Source organism: Ursus arctos, unplaced genomic scaffold (genome assembly GCF_023065955.2).
Source record: "Ursus arctos isolate Adak ecotype North America unplaced genomic scaffold, UrsArc2.0 scaffold_4, whole genome shotgun sequence".
In the NCBI taxonomy this organism is placed as follows: Eukaryota; Metazoa; Chordata; class Mammalia; order Carnivora; family Ursidae; genus Ursus; species Ursus arctos.
This window is the reverse complement of record NW_026623056.1, coordinates 54,853,741-54,873,154: the sequence shown is the minus strand read 5'-3', so window position 1 is coordinate 54,873,154 and position 19,414 is coordinate 54,853,741. Positions and strand designations below refer to the sequence as shown.

The following is a 19,414-nucleotide window of genomic DNA, read 5'->3' as shown; positions in this document are numbered from 1 at the left end:
GTGGCCACTTAAACATTGACTCTCAAGTCTATGTGTCCAGCACAAAGACTCATCTACCACTTGAAGATTTACATATCCCATTCCAAAAGAATCCTCAATCCGAGCACATCCAAAATTGAGCTTATGTCCTCTCTCATTTCCATGTCGAATTGCTTCTGCCTTCCTTTTACCCAAGTCAAGCCAGGAGTAATCCTAGATACTTCTTTGTACTTTGATCTCTCAAACCATCAAGTCTTTTGGCTTCTAAGGGCTTAATACCAATTATATGTCTTACTCTTTTTTAGCTTTTCCATACCCACTGCTCTGTTTTAGATAAAATTTCCATTATTTCTTTCCTACATTTCTTTGACAGACTTTCCACTGTTCCCCTCTGATTAATTCTCTACACTGTTGTCAGTGGCCTTTTTTCCTTTTCCTCCTGTCTTAATTCCTTATGCCAAATTTGCCATATTTAAGTTCTCCAGTCCCTCCATTCTTCACCAAATGCTCTTTTTTTTGGTTGGCTGTCCCTAATCATTCCTCACATATCAGTTGGGAGATTCTCTTTCAGGAAACTTTCTTTGGATTCCATCTAGATTCTTTACCTTTTCATTGTAATTGCTTAGCACCCTGTATTTGTCTCTACTTATCCATGTATTGTAATGAAATGTTTATTCAACTCTTCTCACCAGTCCTCCAGCATGGCTTGTGAATAGGAGCTGTTATTTAAAAATACTTAAAAGTAATGCATGCTTATTATTATTTAAAGGTGATGAATATTTATGTAGAACGTTGAAAGCACAGTTAAGCAAAAAAGTGGCATATATTAGTAACCCGCAATCTCACCCACAAAGATTTCCATTTTGGTGTAGAATCTGTGATGTACCTGTAAAGTCTCTTTTTATTTGCTATTTTTATGCATTACTAAATGATCTCCATGGTAAGTCTAGTTAACCATCTGACACTATACAAAATTATTAAAATATTATTGACTATATTCCCTATGCTGTATATAACATCCCCATGACTAATTTATTTTATAACTGGAAGTTTGTACCTCTTAATACTATTCACTTATTTCATCTCTCCCCACTATGGTAACCAACAGTTTCTTTCCTATCTCTGTAAGTTTCTTTCTGTTTGGTTTGTGTGTTTGTTTTTTAGATTCCACAAATAAATGAAAGGATATGGTATTTGTCTTTCCCTGACTTATTTCACTTAGGATAATGCCCTCTGGGCCCATCCATGTAGCTGTAAATGGCAGGATTTCATTCTTTTTTTTTTTTTTTAATGGCCGAGTTATATTCCATTGTATATCTATACACCACATCTTTATTCATGTATCGATGGACATTTAGGTTGTTTCCATATCTTGGCTATTGTAAATAATGCTGCAATAAACATACGGGTGCATGTATCTCTTCAAATTGATATCTTTCTTTTCTTCCTATGGATACCCAGAAGTGGAATTGCTGAATCGTATGGTAGTTATATTTTAAATTTTCTGACGAACTGCCATACTCCATATGTTTTCCATAGTGGAAAATTTACATTCCCACCAGCAGTGTATGAGACTTCGGTTTTCTCCACATCTGCACCAACACTTGTTATTTTTTGTCTTTTTGATAATAGCCAATCTGACCAGCATGAGGTGATAATCTTATTATAGTTTTGATTTGTATTTCCCTCACGGTTAGTAACGTTGAGCATTCCTTCAGGTGCCTGTTGGCCATCTCTGTGTTTTCTTTGGAAAAACATTTGTTTGGGTCTTCTGCCCGTTTTTTAATCAGGTTGTTTTTTTGAGTTGTGTAAAGTTATATATATATTGTCCTAAGTTTTATACATTTGGGATATTAATCCTTTATTGGGTGTATGATTTGCAAATATCTTCTCTCATTCAGTAGGTTGCCTTTTTGTTTTGTTGATGGTTTCTATCTGTGTAAATTTTTGAACAAAGAGATAATAGAGTGATATTTTGCAGCTTCTTTTTATTTATTTATTTTTGCCTTAATCATTTTTAACATCTTTTTGCATCATTACATGTTTTTCATAAACCATCTTTTTAAGTAGTGTGTTGTATAGATTCACCAAAGTATGTTTAATCATTCCTGTTATTAAATATTTAGAAAATTAAAAATTTTTCACTATTATGAACAATGCTTGGGTGGGCACCCTTCTATAAATATTTTTGGAAATGAAATTTGAGATAAAATGATGATGAGATCAAATTGATGTAGTTTTGGAAAATAGGTAAGGTTCAGTGGGGTGGAGTTGGAGCTGACAACCAAGAAAGAATTCTTGAGACGTCTTTGGTGCAAAATGGTGGTTTATTAAAGCACAGGGACAGGACCTGTGGGCAGAAAGAGCTGCTGCCCCGGGGTTTTGAGGGGTGGCTGATTATTATACTATGGGGTTGGGGGAGGTGAGGAAAAAGGGACGTTTCTAAAGAACCTTCATATGCTCAGAGGACCTACAAGATACTGGAGGCCTTGCCAGTGTCAAGTTAAGGTTTTTCCCCTCTAGCAAGGCATTAACATTAAGATAGTTTGGAGATTCCTGGAAGAATGTCACACGTGTCCCACCTGGGAGTGAGAGGTGGGGGAAGGTTGCCCCGTGTCCACTTGTGCTTTGTCTTCAGCCAGCCTTCTGCTCCCTCATCAAAATGAAAAAGTTTAAGGTATTTGCTATTTATTGCCAAATTGCTTTTCAGAAAAGCTTTAAAAAACAAACAAAACAGAATTGTTACTCCTACCAGAAGTGTATGAAAGTGGCTTTTCCCCTCAAAAAGTAAGAGTCACTACTTGTTTTTTTCAGGTTATAGGGGGAAACGCTGTCCATATTTAGTTTCTATTTGATTCCTAGTAAAATTGTTTTTCCCTTGGACTTTTGTATTTCTTCTTTTGAGAATTTCCCAGTGATTTCCTTTGCTGTTTTCCTATTGGGGCAGGTGCATTTTCTTACTGAATTTTCTAAAAGAAATTTTAAACATATATAGTAGTAGCCATTTCTGTGTAGTATATATTGAAGATTTTTTCCTTCCATTTGTTATATTTGTAAATTTTTGATGGTGTTTGAAGCATAAACATTTAGCAATTTTTTAGTCAAATACCATTCTTTTATTGAAATAATTATAGTCGATTATATGTATCCAAGATTATATTCACCCGTACTTTTTTCCTAGTACTTTCATATTTTATTTTTAATATTTAAAACTATTGAAATTTATTTTGTTTATAGGGAACAGCATTTGTCCTGGACACAGAACGCAAGACATGGTGCTCAGCATATTCAGGACCTTGTAAGCGGGTCCTCACCCTTATATATTATCATCTACATACTGAACTCCTATTATTTATGCCAGGTAGCATCTAGTTGATGGAATAGTGCATATAAAATATGATAGAACATGCAAGAGTTGAAAGATGATTTCTAAGATTATTAGCAAGAGTAAAAGGCAGGATTTTGGAAGTGGTATAATTTTACTGGGGTCTTGAAGAAATTTTGTGCTTCCTAAGCTTCCCAAGGGCATGAATTCAGAAATGGCCTGCCGAAGAAAAGCACAAAATTAGTATCAAGTTAAATGAGAAAAAAATGGCAACAAGAACTATGTAATATTACAATTAAAAATAGCATTTACTATTATTTAAACAAAAAGAAAAATAAAATAAGTACTCATGTGCCTACTACCCAGATTTTACAAGTATTAACCTTTGCTTATCACATTTCGTTTTTTTTCTAAAGAAATAGATAACAAATCTTTGAAGCTCCCTGCACCCTCTTCATCTCCTACCATCCCTTCCTGGAGGTAACCACTAACTGGAAATAGTTTCTTGTCCATCTGTGTTTTTTGATGTCATAATTCAGCTTATCAAAACTTCAGATTTATTAATAAATTATTGTTCACTGTGGCCAACTCTAAAAGAGGCTCAGATGTTACTTAAGCACTGTGGGTTAATGCTTTCTGTACATCACTGTGGTGTCTGGTAAAAGCATACTATGATAGATAGGATATGTCATTTTTGCTGTGGATTTTTTCAATGGGGAAACATTTAGCACCTTAATAACCATCATTTTGGTTTAAATAAATATGACTAAATCCTAGATTATTTATACAAATTGCTGAGTTTTTAATTTGTTAATTAAACTGTACACACAGATTAGCAAGGATTATCTGATGTGCTGTATGCAGAACTGGAAAGTTTTACATTTCTTTTTAACCCCCTAGGCCTTTTTGTTTATTCTTAGTAAGAAGTTTAGAATTTTAGGATAATAAGGGATCTAGAGACATTCTGAATCTACCCCTTTATATTTTAGAAATGAACAAATTGACACTAAGAATTTGACTTAAGACTTCAGAGCTAGCATATGACTCCAAGTTTGTTCCTCTTTCTATTTATTAATGGTCCATAAATTTAGATAGTGATTTTGATGTAATATTGTCCTGGGCTCCACAATCTGACTTAAAATGTCAGAAAATAGTACACTTATACAATAAAATCACACCATATTTTTTTTGGCAAATTATTTATTATATTGATTTTTTTGTGATAGGTTTTTTTCTCTCTCATTCATTTATCATAAAATAGTGTTCCCAAGTCTTTTTTCTGACATGTGTTTATGTTACGTTTTAAATTTAGAACTTGCTTTATGTAGTTCTAAATATTTTCAGTAATACCAATTTGATGTGTTAGTTTTTTTTAGTGTTTTGGTGAAATAGTTTTTTTTTTTTAAGATTTTATTTTATTTATTTGAGACAGAGAACATGAGCATGGGGAGAGGGGTAGAAAGAGAGGAAGAGAGAGAAACAGACTCCCCACTGAGCAGGGATCCCGATCCAGGCTAAATCGCAGGACCCTGGAATCATGACCTGAACCAAAGGCAGCCACTTAACCGACTGAGCCATCCAAGCATCCCCGAAATAGTTTATTTTTGACTTGCAAAATATTTTTGAAGTTAGAAATAGTTTTTATGTAATTATCTCATTTGAAGTATTGTCTCCTTAGTTGACAGGTCAGGATGTTTAGAATTGTAAATGTTCAAATGATTGCAATGATGTCACTCAAAAACGATGAACAATTCAAATATTTTATGAGTCTAAGTTCAAGACTCCAGTATTATGTTGCTTATATTTCTGATATATCAAATTGTGTATCTGTTATATAAAAGAGACTCTGAGATCAAATCTATAAAACAAGCTTTTGACTCTCTTAATCCCTACTTTTAATTTTTTTCTCAGAATTATTTCACTTTAAAAAATTTTTCTCACTGTTAATTATTATCTTGAAACCTTGACAATGTAAACTTTTTCAGAGAACTTCAGCCAGTTCGATGTAAGAAGATAGATAATTACATTCTCTAAGATTGAACTGTTACTTTTGTGTGAAGATTTATATAAATTAAATCCATTGTAGTACTTTATCAGCTGAAAATTATATATTTTAATTTTACTTAATATTTACTCAGCAAGTGGGGGAGTCAGAAAATACATTATGCTGTTTCATTCAGTAAAGATGCTTAATGTGTGCCCAGCACATTTGATGCTGGGGCTACAGAGTTGATTGACAAGTTCTAGTAGAGGACACTGTATGAGAAGTTGCATGAGAAAGTTAATGTATGTTTGCTATGGTAGCATGGATGGTCAGGAAGGACAGAAAGGATGAGGGGAGTACCTGGACTAGTAGGCGTGCTAGAGGAAAGTGGCAGAAGAGGAGGCTACAGAGTTTGGACTTGATTTTGTTTAAGGATTTTAAGCAGAAAAATGCCATAGGTTGATTTTCATCAATATCATGGTTAGGTTTTATTAACAGCATGCTATTCATGACCTTAGTTATTGTACCTGTATTAGATAATCTACTTTCTGTTAGGTCCACGAACTAAGTTATGATTGTGATCGACCTAAATCTGGGTGGGTAACTTCAGGATACTCTGATGAGAATGAGCCATACTACTTGGCTATCTGATGTGTATCTGTGTGCATATATATAAATATGAGTAAATTGTAGGCTAAACAAAATGGTTCAAGTTACCCTTTAAAATAATAATTACTATTTTTACAAACCATAGTATTTAAACTTCCCATGGAAACTGCTGTTGATTAACTTTATGAGCACGTAAGGATGGGTAAATTGTACCCACTCTACTTGCAGGGACAGTATGAATATAAATGATAGGGTAAAGTAGCTTTGAACTATTAAGAAATACTGTATAAATTCAAAGCATTGGTTATTGCAGGTTTTGGGAAAAGATGAGATCATTTACTTCAGAGTTACTTAATTTGGGACAATTACTTTACAAAACTTTGCAGTATTTAATATTGTTCATCTCATAACCCTTCTGGAAGTTATTCCCAATGCTGTCATTTCTTTGGTCACCTCATTTCTTTCTGACTGCAGTTTTAAGGGTTTCTTCAAAGGTTCTCAGGGTTCCATGCCACCCTTGCCCCTGGCTCTTCTCCCTCTTATGCTCTCCCTGGGATCTTTCATCTGTTCTCATAGTTTTAATTACCAGATGTATGTCTCATAAACTCAGGACAGACCTCTCCTTCAGCTTTAGACTGCAATGTGAGATGAGTGAGTGCTGTCAACATGTGTAAAACTGAACCCATTCATTCTCTTCTGTAATCTGCTCCCTGCGTGTTTCTGTGGTCTCATCTCATGGACTCCCTGTTTTGAATTTTATGCTGTAATAAGAATAGCTATTGGTTGAGCACTTATTTTGTGCCACAGGCGTTGAGCACTTTACTTGCACTGTCATATTTCATTTAACCACATACCTATGGGATGGATGTTATTATTAACTTTACTGATAAAATTCTGAGAAGTTAAATAACATGGCCCAGGTCATATTGCTTGGAGGTGGCAAATCTGGGACTTGAATACAGGTCTAATACCAAGCTTGTGGCAATATATCAGCTTGCACACAATCCTTGTTATTTGTTACTAGTACAAACATACTGTACATCTTAAAATACCACAAAGTCCTTTCCAGTTAAAGGCTGTGGTAAGAGTGAAGTGATCACTTTCAACTTCTGGGAAGGTCACATTATTAACTATTTGTTGATACTAGTTCCTAAGTTAGCAGTATATCAGGTTTCCTTTAGACTCAATGTATAGTTGCATTGTGTCGTGATTATGTGTGAGTCTAACAGGTGTGTTCTCCTTCTGTTTAAGGCTGCTCTCCTGAGGTGCACTCTTAACCCCTGGCTGTAGCAACTCTATACCCGGCCATTCTCCTCCCCTCCTTGTGTGGTATCTTCTCAGGTAGTGCTCTTAGTCTGGAATCTCTTCACCTCCTACCTTCTATTTTCACCTTCCCCTTGTTTGACAAACTTTTCCACTTTAACAGCTTAGCTGAGGCATTGCCTTGTGTAAGAAGCTTCCCTGACCTTCTGTATCTCTAAGCTGGCTAAAGTCCCCTTGCTCTGTATTACTTCAATATCTTGTATATATAGATGAGCATATTTAACTGTCATAGTGTCACAATGTACTAATATTAGTTCTTTTTTTTTCTTTTTTTAAAAATTTTTTTATTATGTTATGTTAGTCACCATACAGTACATCATTAGTTTTTGATATAGTGTTCCATGATTCATTGTTTGTGTATAACACCCAGTGCTCCATGCAATACATGCCCTCCTTAATACCCATCACCGGCCTATCCCAATCCCCCACCCCCCTCCCCTCTGAAACCCTCTGTTTGTTTCCCAGAGTCCATAGCTAATATTAGTTCTTATATTATTTTTATTGTCTCCTGCCACTATCATGTAAGTTTCATAAGGGAAGAATGTCTGTATCTGTTGTTTTTTGTTATACTAGTATTTGTTTATGTTTTAGTCACTCTCATTAGAAGATGAGTACTCTGAGATAGAAAACTATGTCTCAGGCATGTTTGTATCCATAATGCCTACTGTCTGACCAAATGACTTGTTTTTATTGCTAGTATCAACTTTTCCAGACACTATAGACCTAAGCACACTCTATTTTTTTTCAGTTGAAGGGTTAATGAATTTGATCAGTAATCATAAGGTTAAAAGACATAGAGTGTCTCCATCCTTCTTTTGTCATAGGTACAGCCAGCTGTTCCCAATCAGTGATAATTTACCATATTTTAAACAGCTATAATGACATGTACATTTTAATGTGTGTTAAATTGTACATCTTCATTTTTTAAAGGGTTGCATAGAATTTTGGGTGTTAGTGAATGTTAACCTTTAAACCCATTCTGTTCTGAAAGTATAATGTTTTATTATCAGACATTGTGGTAATTCTTGCTGTGCTTTTCATTTGTACTGCTAATGTTATGTTTATTCATTAAGACTTTACTTACCTCAAATATTTAATTAAAGGCATGTTTTCAAGTATATGGTGTAATGATCTAAAAAATTAACTGCTTTCAAGAGTAGTCAGACTAAAAAAGAAATCCAGAGAGACTTATTTTGTGCTAGTCTCAGCATAATTACAATTTTCCAATGTGTTATTTTCATGTTTGAAGGACTTTTTTGTTTGAGCCTAATATTCTATTAAAAAAGGAGAGCTTTTAAGGTAAAAAGCTAATACCCTTGGTAGCCAGCTTTAAGAGCAATGTTTCAAAATGTATAATAGAAATTATTTGGAAGATTTTTTTTAGCTGAAATCTTGACAAGAATGGAGAGAAAACATAAGATGCAATCTGTGTAATGGAGAATGAGGGGCCATTTTCCTTAAAAAAGTATATTTGATATTTTTCACTCTTGCTCATAAGGTATGAGAGAACATCAGTTCCATGATGCTCCTAGAAACTGCTGACCTAGTTGCAGTTGGCCTTCCATGAATTCTAGTGTAGGTATGGTTGCCTGCCATCTCTTCCTGTGGCTGCCTGTGCTTTCCCATGACAGCAGTCATCACAAATACCTACCTAACACCTGTTTTCTTGCTCTAAGGTATAGGAGGGCTAGGAATTGTGAATGTTTGTTTGCTGCTGTTTACAAGGTGTTTAATAAATATTTATGGAATAAATGATGCAAATAAGCATAATGTGGGCATTTTGTTCCCCAGTAGTAATTGTTTTGGTTTATTGTCATGTTTGAAGCATGGTAGATCTTGAAATACATTGTACATTTTTCAAAGGTCAGTTGAATTAGTTTTAATATTATTTTAATCTAATTGCATATCTAGTAACTTGAGTTACCTAAAATATTACATAAATGCTACATTACCCATTTCTTTTGGGTAGACATTTACTGTATTTTGCTTAAGAAATTATTTTGTATTTAAATCTTTTTTAAAGAATTTATTTCTTTATTTGAGAGAGAGAGAGAGAGCACAAGCAGGGGGAACAGCAGAGGGAGAGGGAGAAGCAGGCTCCCTGCTGAGCAGGGACCCTGATGCGGGACTCAGTCCCAGGACTCTGGGATCATGACCTGAGCCGAAGGCAGATGCTTAATCAACTGAGTCACCCAGGTGCCCCATAATTTGTATTTAAATCTTATTTGATATTTGGTAGTTAAGAATTCTTCAAACAAAATAATAAAGTTATACTCCAAAATATTGCACTGCTTCCTTAAGAAGTAAACTCATATTTTTCACAGTTGATAATACAGGTGTAATTTCTGCATGCATAGAGATATCCAGAACTCACATACTACCTAAGCTCCTTAAATTCGTAATCTGTCATTGTTCTCTTTGGCATTCCCACTAATCCCCCACTGGCTGACTAGGGATGGGTTATGGGGATTCTGCTAATTGTGGCTTACTTTATTCTTGCACTGATTCAAGCTTGAATATACTTCCATTTACTCCCCATGGTGGGTAGAGACAGTTGAAAGTTTTAGAAGGCTATGGCTCCTAGATAACAAAAGAAATTAATATGGAGAGTAAATTAACTTCATTCACAAAAACCAAAGTCCTCACCTACAAGCCCTCCATGATCTGGCCTCTGATGTGTTTCTGACTCCCTGTTCTTCCCTGCTCATTCTCACTGGGTTTTACCACATTGGCTTGCATGTTGATATTAGAACATTCCTGCATGCGTCCATGTTAGCGCCTTTGCCCTAGATATTCTCTCTTGACCCAGATATTTGCATGACTAACTCCCTCCTTCAAGACCTTGCTCTGATTTTACCTTCTCAATGAGGACTGCCCATATCACCCTACATAAAACTGCACCCCAGCTCCCATCTCCACTCCTGTCTGCCTCTAGCCCACTTTACTCTATATTCTTTTTTAATAGTGTGTAACTGCCTTCCAACATAATTATAATGTACTTAGTTCTTATATTTATTATTATTGTCTCCTACTGCTAACATGTAAATTTAGTACGGGAAGAATTTCTGTATCTTTTTTTGTTTTTTTTTCTTATTGTGGTAGTTATTTTAATAAACAGGTGTATCTTAGGACACTTGGGTGGCTCAGTCAGTTAAGCCTCTGCCTTTCGCTCAGGTCATGATCCTGGGGTCCTGGGATCGAGTTCCGCATGGAGCTGCTTGCTCAGTGGGGAGCCTACTTCTCCCTCTGCCTGCTCCTTCCCCTGCTTGTGCTCTCTCTCTGACAAATAAAAAAATCTTAAAAAAAACCAAAACCCTAAACTTGAGATACAGGTCAAGTACCTAAAACACTGGTGTCTAGTGTACAGATGGTCAGTAACTATTTGTTTAATAAATGACTGATTTGTTTTTTGCTAGACCATTTTTTCTTCCTCAGCGTATGACTCATAACTGGACTGCCTTACACCTTCAACTCTGTCCTTTCTTTTTGTTATATGGATCCTTTGAATATACCTAGAATAAAACAAAAACAAACGGATCCAAGAGAGTCAGGGCTAGAGAGATGAAAAAACACCCCTTCTTAACATCTAAGTTCTGTTTTTTTTTTTTTTAACCCTTTTTGGGATGATTGTTAGTGAATAATGACTTGGCAGAAACCTTGACTGTATCCCGTAAGAGTGTGGCCCTGTAGCCATGTTATGCTTTGGCTTTCTCTCTATATTTCCAAATCTATGGTGTTAATGGATGGTCTTACCTCTAATGTGTGATGGTTCAGCCTGAAACAGAAATGAGCTCTAGTGGTGGACTGTATTGCCAAGATAATAGGAGCATTATAATAGGTTTATTCCTTTATACCTATACCTGGTTTAAGAAGTCTCTAGGAATTAAGTGATTTAGGTTCTGGTTCTGATTCTGTAAGCGACTCATTGTCTTACAACTCTGGGCTTAACATTGAGCTAGACTTTTTTTTCCCCCCTGATTCTGTGAAGTTTAGCTATATCATCAAAAACATTTTAAGCTTTATAATTGTTAGGGCCCTCTTTCAAAATATGTTAGCACTTAAGTTAATAATCATGTTATTATATTTTAAGATTTATACTTGGTAAGGTGCTGCATATCTAAAAACAGGGGTGAGCACACCTAACAATAATTGTTTTCGTACGTATTTCACAAGAAAAAACAGATTCGTGATAATCCTTAGAATTCAATTAACTAGAAAATTGAGTCTTTAGCCATGACAAATAACTCATGTGTTAGAATCCTCCTCTCTTCCTTCTTTCTCTTTCTTTTGTTCTTTCTCTACCTTTTGCACAATCTCTTGCACAATTTTCTTTAATTTTTTTTCTTTTTTGCCTGTAGAACAGAAGGATGACACTTTAAAGATATTTCTCAAGAATTTTGCTTTTGGAATCTATTCTATCCATTATTGAACTGTCTGGCGTCTAACAGATTGGCTTTTACATAGTAGATGTTCCTTAAATGTTGCTTGAATGAATGAATTTACTTTTATCTTTCCCCATTATTGAATTAATTCAGAAAGTGATTTTTAAATTTTTATTATTTTAAGAAAGGTGACTCTTGTGATGGTGGGACTTGATAATGCTGGTAAAACGGCAACAGCAAAGGGAATCCAAGGAGGTAAGCACAAAATATTTATTATTAAATTATTCTGGATTATTTATTTATGTAAATTGCTTTGTTACATATTCATTTGGTAAAGATAGTATACACTCCATTACTTTAAATTCTTACTATACTTGTGGCTAATATGGTGAATAGACTTTAGGTTAAGAGTACCAGCCTGTGAACATGTTTCAGATTTGAATAAGTGCGGGGATGCAGAGGATCCTTGAGGTCTTTGATCAGATAAAAGGGATCACATCTGTCTTCTCAGCACGGGAGGGGAAAAAGCAAAAAAAGGACATGCCCCGCCTTGAAGGATACCCATCTTCCACTTAGCGTTCTCTTGGCCAGAATTTAGTAACAAGGCTACACCTAAATGAAAGGGAGGTAGAAATATAGTTAGCCAGTACAACTCTCTTTGTATGTCTTGATTTTTTTCAATATGATATGTAATTTTTATAGTTATGTTAAAATTAGGGCCTCTTTTTTATCAAAGGGTTTTGTCATTTATATGTATTTATTTAGTTAATCTTAATTTAATGCTGTGTACTACCGTATAGAAGCAACTGTGCTGGTGAGTTTGTTGTATACCCAGATGATGTGGCCAAGCATCTTACGGGTATGAATTGGGAAAAAACTTAACAAATATTTGTTGCTGAAAAAGGATGTTGCAACAAGATATGCATAGCAAATTAGGGGGCTTTTATTTAGGAAGTTTATGAAAGAAAATTAACACCTTGCAAAACTTGCTGTTGGAGGAAAATGTTTTGTCACCGCATATTCTACTATGTAACATTAGATGTAAATTATGCGTTTTTATCTTTGGATTCTTATGAAGTCCTTTTGTACGTACCCTTCATGCTATCTCCTAGGTTATATCCTCACAGAATACTCATCGTCATCATCTAAACCGGCGGTGGCAAACTTCTCTTGTAAAGAGCCAGATAGTAAATATTTTAAACTTTGAGGGTCATGTGGTCTATTTCCCAACCGTACAACCCTGACATAGTGTGAAAGCAGCCATAGATAATATATAAACAAATGAGCGTGGCCATGTTCCAATGAAACTTTGTTATGGACACTAACATTTGATATGTTATGAAATACTGTCTTTTTGATTTTTGTGTAATTATTTAAAAATAAAAAACACAATCTTAGCTTGAGGGCCACATAAAAATAGGTAGTGAGCCATATTTGGCCTGCAGGCCATGACTCCTTATCTAAACATCTTCACGTCTTCCATTTCTTCAGTCTTACATTCAAGGGAGCAGAATCTAAGAATCAGGCCATTAATCTATTGTGTGTACTTAGAACCTCTTCTTTCCATTAGGATCTTTCTCTTCTGATTTTCACCTCCATATATCCATCAGTTTCTTTTTCTGAGTTTAGAAAATACTCAAGGTGTTATATCATGAACAGAAAGTCAAAGCTGTCTTCAACTTTGAGCTTTCCTCTGGTTCTGTTTTTGTTCTTCATCTTGTTTATTTATAAGCCAGCCTACTCTAGTGACTGATTTCTTACTTTTTTTCTTTTTTAAAGATTCCAGTTATGTAGAACTATATGAAGTTTTCTAATGGAGCTTTTTTATGCCTTTGTATTTGTTTATGCTGTTCCCGCTTGTCTTACTAGAGAGAATATCTGCTTATCTTTAAAGCAGATTATCTATATATCTCTAAAGATGGATTTTTGTTATATAGTCTCATTCGTCATGAAGTCTTTTCCGCCTTCTGCTACTGTTAGCCATTACCACCACCATTAGTAGTCTTGGCTACTTCCTCTGCTTTGGTCTATACTTACTTACACCTACTTGTATCACTACTGAAATTACTCCTTTGTTCATGTATCTCTCCACCTTTCCAGACCATACATGCCCAAAGGATAGTTTTACTCATTTTGGTGTCCCAGTTAGCATAGCTTTAGGTGTAATAGGCAACCTTCTTAGAACATTTCTACCATGGCTTCTACTCTTCAGCTTATTTCTGGCTTGTTTCTGTTTCTTTTCTTCTCTTTTCTTTCTTTTTTTTTTTTCTCATTTCTTTTGAGATATATCTGCTTCTTTTCTAACTGCAGTGTCCAAATCCATACCCTCAGTGTCTTTCATCTAGAATGTTAATAGCTTCCTAATCAAAGAATACTTTCCTTACCTTGACCTTTGCTTCTTTCAATCAACCTCTCTTCTTTATGGCTGTCAGAGTGATTGCATTAGTTGAATATAGGTTCAGTTGTCCTAACAGAGACCTAAAATAACAGTGGATTAACAAAACAGAATTTTATTTCTCATAATAGTGCACACAAAAGTAGTGTAGGCCTAGCATAACAGTCCCATGATGGTAGAGACTCAAGTCCGTTCTCTTTTTTGTGTTTTTTTTGCCATTTATAGTGTTCTCCCTTGCCTATCTAGTCCAAATAGCTCACTACTGTGCATTTCAGCTGGAAGGATGAGGTAAAGGGGGAGGGAAGCCATTTTCTTTTCTTTTAAGGGCATGAACTGGAAGCTGCTGTATCAGTTCAGTTCAGTGCCATTGACTAGAACTGATGGTATTCTGGAGCTGGCTCCTACTTGCTCTGTTGGCTCATATCATCTATCTAGAGCCAGTTAGGTACATCTCTTCCCAACTATGTATTCAGGTACCTCACACTAGTTTGAAATTGGCCATAGTGGGAGTATTTATACCATGGAAAATGGCAAACACTACATATCGAAGTTCCCCAAAAGTGGTTAAACGTTTAACACTACTCCACTAACTCACTATCTAGAGAGTGCTCTATTAGTCATTCCTAGCTGCCACGGGGACTGGGGATTGTAGTCTTTATCCTAAGTAGGTATGTGCTCAGCTAAAATATCCAGGATTTTCTGACTATCCCGTGCTATTTCCTAATAGTTTCTAAGAAATGATTGTTATTTGGGTGGCAAAATTCTTCTTTGTGTAAACTGATCCCTACCTTTGTTGGATATTAACATACCTTCATTATGTTTTAGTTGTTTATGTTTCCATTTTTCTCCTCTACATAAGAGCTCTAAGATCAGAAGATGGGTCTTATTATTGTGTATCTAGGACATTGCACAGTGCTTAGCATATAATAGATGCTCAATAAATAGTTATTGATTATGTATTTTCACTTTATCTTGGGCTTTCTAGATATTGTCTTAACACATAAACTTTAATGAAATCCTCAGGATTGGGGACCATTTGTCTTTGTACCCCTGGTTCTTATATGATGCCTAATCTATAATAGGCCCTCAATAAATGGCTACTAGCATGAATGGATGGATAAATATATGGAAGGACAAAAGGAAGGATGGATGTAAGGACAGTAGCTTCAGCTCTCATGGCAGTTTGGTATTATAATATTGAGCCACTGTATACTTTGTGCTAAGTATTAAGGATGCAAAGGTAGGTCCCAGATACTGGGAAGATACAGGACTAGCAAGAAGACAGAATATTGTGATAGAGCATGTAGGTGATAATGGAAGTAGAAAGAAATCATCAGAAATGATTTATAGGGAAGTTGTATCTGGAACATTTGGTCTTGAGTCTTAAAACACAGAATCATGAGTAGGACCCTGGAGGAAAGGATAGAGAAATCAGGGAGGAAAGGCATTTAATGTCTTGACCTGGATTTGAATCCTGGCTCTGCCTACCATGTAACTTTGAAAAATTGGTTTCCTGGGAATGTTGCCATCATTTTATCTGTGCTTACATTGCTCTCCTGCTTGGAATGTTCTTCTCCCTTCTTTATTTTTTAATACTTCATTTTTCTTTCATGAAAAGAAGGCTTCTTTCTGAAGCCTTTGTATACTGTAACTTCTGCCTTCTTGATGCCCTTGGTCTTGATTTGGGCTGCTACACCAGTATCTTAGACTGGGTGGCTTAGACAAGTTATTTCCTACAGTTCTGGAGGTTGGAAGTGTGAAGTTGGGGTGCCAGTGTGGTTGGGCTCTTGATGAGGGCCCTCTTCCTGATTTATAGATGACTGTCTTCTTGCTGCGTCCTTGTGTGATGCAGAGACACAGAAAACAAGCTCTCGTGTGTCTTCTTATAAGTGTACTAATTCCATCATGGTAGCTGCACCCTCATGATCTCACCCAAAGCTAATTACCTCCCAAAGGCTTCATCTTCAAATACCATCACATTGGGGATTAGGGTTTCAACATATGAGTTTTGCAGGGGGAGGGGAGCTTATGGACACAGGACATAGGCATGCAATCCATAACATCCTCACACTATCCTCTCCAGACTTTTTTCATAGAAATAAAGGTTCTTGTGTTATTTCCATTAATATGTATCTGTCTATATTATACTATATGTTCTTTGAGGACAGCAGCCCTGTCTTATTCATCTTTATTTCCTAATGCTTAACAAAGTCCTGTACTGAGTAGGTATCTGTACTTGTTAGTTTCCTTATCCCTACTCCAGCACTTTTGATTTATGTATTTTCACGGATAATTTCCTGGGAGTACCTCTCAAGTCATGCTCAAAGACGGCTGCCTATTTTAACTAAGGAAACCAGTTCTGGCCTGGACTAGATCCATATTTTTAAGAGTCTAGTGTAATCCTGTTTTGGGAGTATCACTCTGCTTGTATTGTGTCTAAACTTTTTTTCCCTAGATAATGAAGGTCTTAGAAAAATGTGACTTGTAATGTCTCTTTGAACTCTCTAGGCAGCTGTTTAAACTGCACCAAGGTACTTGCTATCAGGGAGTAGTACCCTGCAAGTCTGTTTCCCAGTCACACCTAAGTCTAGCAGCAAATGCCTTTCAAATTTATCTTTGTAATACCAAATGTTTTGCGGAATGTGGGAATGATAAGACCATCTATACCACTGTTATTCAGTAGAGCTTTCCACAATGATAGGAATGTTCTCTATGGTCTCTGTCTGGTAGTAGGGTGGGCCACTAGGCAGTGTGGCTTTGGCACTTTAAGTATAGATAGTACAGCTGAAGAACTGAAATTTAGTTTAATTTTAATTGATTTTAATTTTAAAAACCTCATGTAGTTTGGGGCCATTGTATTGCCCATGCAGGTGTAAACAAAGTCCAATGGAATACTGTTTGTTGTGGATTCTGGTGATGAAGAGCGAATGAAAGAGACAAACGTGAAGTTTCAATTCTTCATAGCCATTGAGTTACCAGGTTCTATTAGTCTCTTTCATGAGTTCTTTCTGTTCTTCCTTATTTATTTTCATATCTGTCTGAAAAATGGCCATCACTCTCATTTCTAGCCAGTTCTAGAGACTTTGCAAAGTTGTTTCTTTTTTTTTTTTTTTAAAGATTTTATTTATTTATTTGACAGAGATAGAGACAGCCAGCGAGAGAGGGAACACAAGCAGGGGGAGTGGGAGAGGAAGAAGCAGGCTCATAGCAGAGGAGCCTGATGTGGAGCTCGATCCCGTAACGCCGGGATCATGCCCTGAGCCGAAGGCAGACGCTTAACCGCTGTGCCACCCAGGCGCCCCTGCAAAGTTGTTTCTTAAAGCACTCTTTAATCACCTTAATTATATTACTGGTCTGCTGAAATACCTTCCATGCTTCCCAGTTCTCTCCAGTACTCTTCAGTTCGCATTCACAATCTTAAGGGTTTGCTCCAGCTACAATGGTCAACTTGTTTGTACTTTCTTGCCTTTTCTATTTCTTCTGTTACTTAGATCACTCTTACCTAGCTTTAAGGCCTAAGTCTCAGCTCTCAGTTCAAGTCTTTCTTGAACCTTAGTTATCTTTTTAATCTTATTGTTCTTACCATTCCTTGGCAGTTAAGCACATCCTGTACCTTCTTTGTGTTGTCATATACAGCAGTACAGAAAATTTCAATTTTAAATTTATGAGAACATCCAAAACATGTTCCTGTAGAAATAATGAGATCTACTCTATATTTCAAGCTGCTCTGAAAAGTTTCTTTATTCCAATTATAGCTTTAATTCAGTAATTAGAAAAGTGCAGTCTACTCATAGCTTCTCCCATTTTTTGGTTCTTCTCAACTATTCTCTTAATACTCAGTTTTTCTTTATAAATTCAAAGAGGTTGTAATGGTCCCTGAGGATGGCTATGGCGTTGAAGGTTGAAATTTTTATTATTTGTAACTTGGAGTGTCAATAGCCTTAAAGGCAAGAGTTCATTCATTTATTTATTCTACAGATATTTATTAAGTACCTACTATGTGGTAGACATTATTCTAGGAGCTGGGGTTATTTCAATACAAAACAAATAAAAAACAGACAGATTTTTATCTGCACGGAGCGTAAATTCTAGTTGGATATTTTATAATATTTACCCTTCCCCCAAACCAGTATACTTAGATATAAAGCTTAGTGTGTAAGCAAATAGTAAACATTCCATTTAGTACCAAATTATGATGAAAAACACTGTTTATGTCATTTAAGTTGTAAAGTTAAATTAATGTTATTATTTTAAAGTCTAAAGGTTGTTTCTTTTGTATCATTTGAAACAGAATATCCTGAAGATGTAGCTCCTACTGTTGGCTTTTCCAAAATTGACCTTAGACAAGGAAAGTTTGAAGTTACCATCTTTGACTTGGGAGGTGGAAAAAGAATTCGGGGAATCTGGAAGAATTACTATGCTGAGTCCTATGGGGTAATATTTGTTGTGGATTCCAGTGATGAAGAGAGAATGGAAGAGACAAAAGAGACAATGTCAGAGGTGCTAAGACATCCTAGGATATCAGGAAAGCCTATACTGGTGTAAGTAACGTTGGTGTCATTGTAAACACAGAAGCGATGGCATTAGCCAATAAAGAAATTTACCTAAGTTACAAAATAAGCTAAATAAGTGAATAAGCTAAAATTGTCACATCCTAATGTAATAAAATGTGATTAACTGGGGATTGTTAATATAGTGAGGCCTTGTTAGGGACTAAGGATTGAGGCTATATTATGAAGAAGAGTTATACTTAGATCTTCTGGGTATTCAAATATAAACTCTTTGTTTTATTTGATGACATTTTATAAAATTGTGCATTTTGAAATGGCCTACTAACAAGGTTCTGGAATGTTTTTCAACTTTTTCCCCTCTTAATAACTTATGTGTTGCCTCTGTCTTATTTTTCTTGAAGAGTATTCTTATTTGGAAGTTATTTAAAAGTTTGATTCTTCTAATGCCACATTGATTTCTAAATTTTTATTTCTGTATTTCCATATTGAATGTGTGATCTGTGTTGTTATGAACTTAGTCATATGCTTGTATTATTTTGTTCAGCTGCCTAAACATTTTTTAAAAAGTGACAAAGGACTTTTACAACCCATGCCTTCACAGCCTTTCTGCACAGTAAACACCAGATGGTGCTATAAGACACAGAAAGTGAAAGTCCTTTAAATTACTGTTAAAATCAGAGTGAGCTGAGTGTGTGCCCTTGCCTTCTTGTCCCTTTTCCTCATGCTTGTTTCATTACTGAGGATTAAAACAAAACCAACCAGCTTATCATATGGTTAAATGAGAAATTGTAAGCAGTTTCTCAGTGGTCCTCAGTAGTAAATGAACATTTTTAAATGAGGCAGTTTGGAAGCTCTGATTACACAAAGTAAGACTTTATGGCATCGTTTATTAGTACAGGTTACATG

General features: G+C 35.7%; 1 protein-coding gene across 7 annotated transcripts in view; it reads left to right on the top strand.

Annotated features, from left to right (window-relative positions):
• ARL13B (ADP ribosylation factor like GTPase 13B) overlaps positions 1-19,414 on the top strand; it is an 82,989-nt gene that overhangs the window by 18,300 nt on the left and 45,275 nt on the right. For 4 of the 7 annotated variants that reach the window (XR_008957249.1, XM_044381222.3, XM_026491077.3 and 1 more), the window contains exons 2-3: positions 11,787-11,857; positions 18,289-18,538. The exons of 1 other annotated variant lie outside the window; for it this stretch is intronic. Coding sequence is in view for 5 of the 6 variants with exons in the window: in XM_026491077.3 (XP_026346862.1) it covers positions 11,787-11,857; positions 18,289-18,538 (321 nt within the window). In the remaining variant the exon portion in view is untranslated. Of the gene's footprint in view, positions 1-8,718; positions 8,800-11,786; positions 11,858-18,288; positions 18,539-19,414 lie in introns of those variants that run through there. 2 more of the 7 variants (XM_057306505.1, XM_044381226.3) reach the window with 2 other exon arrangements.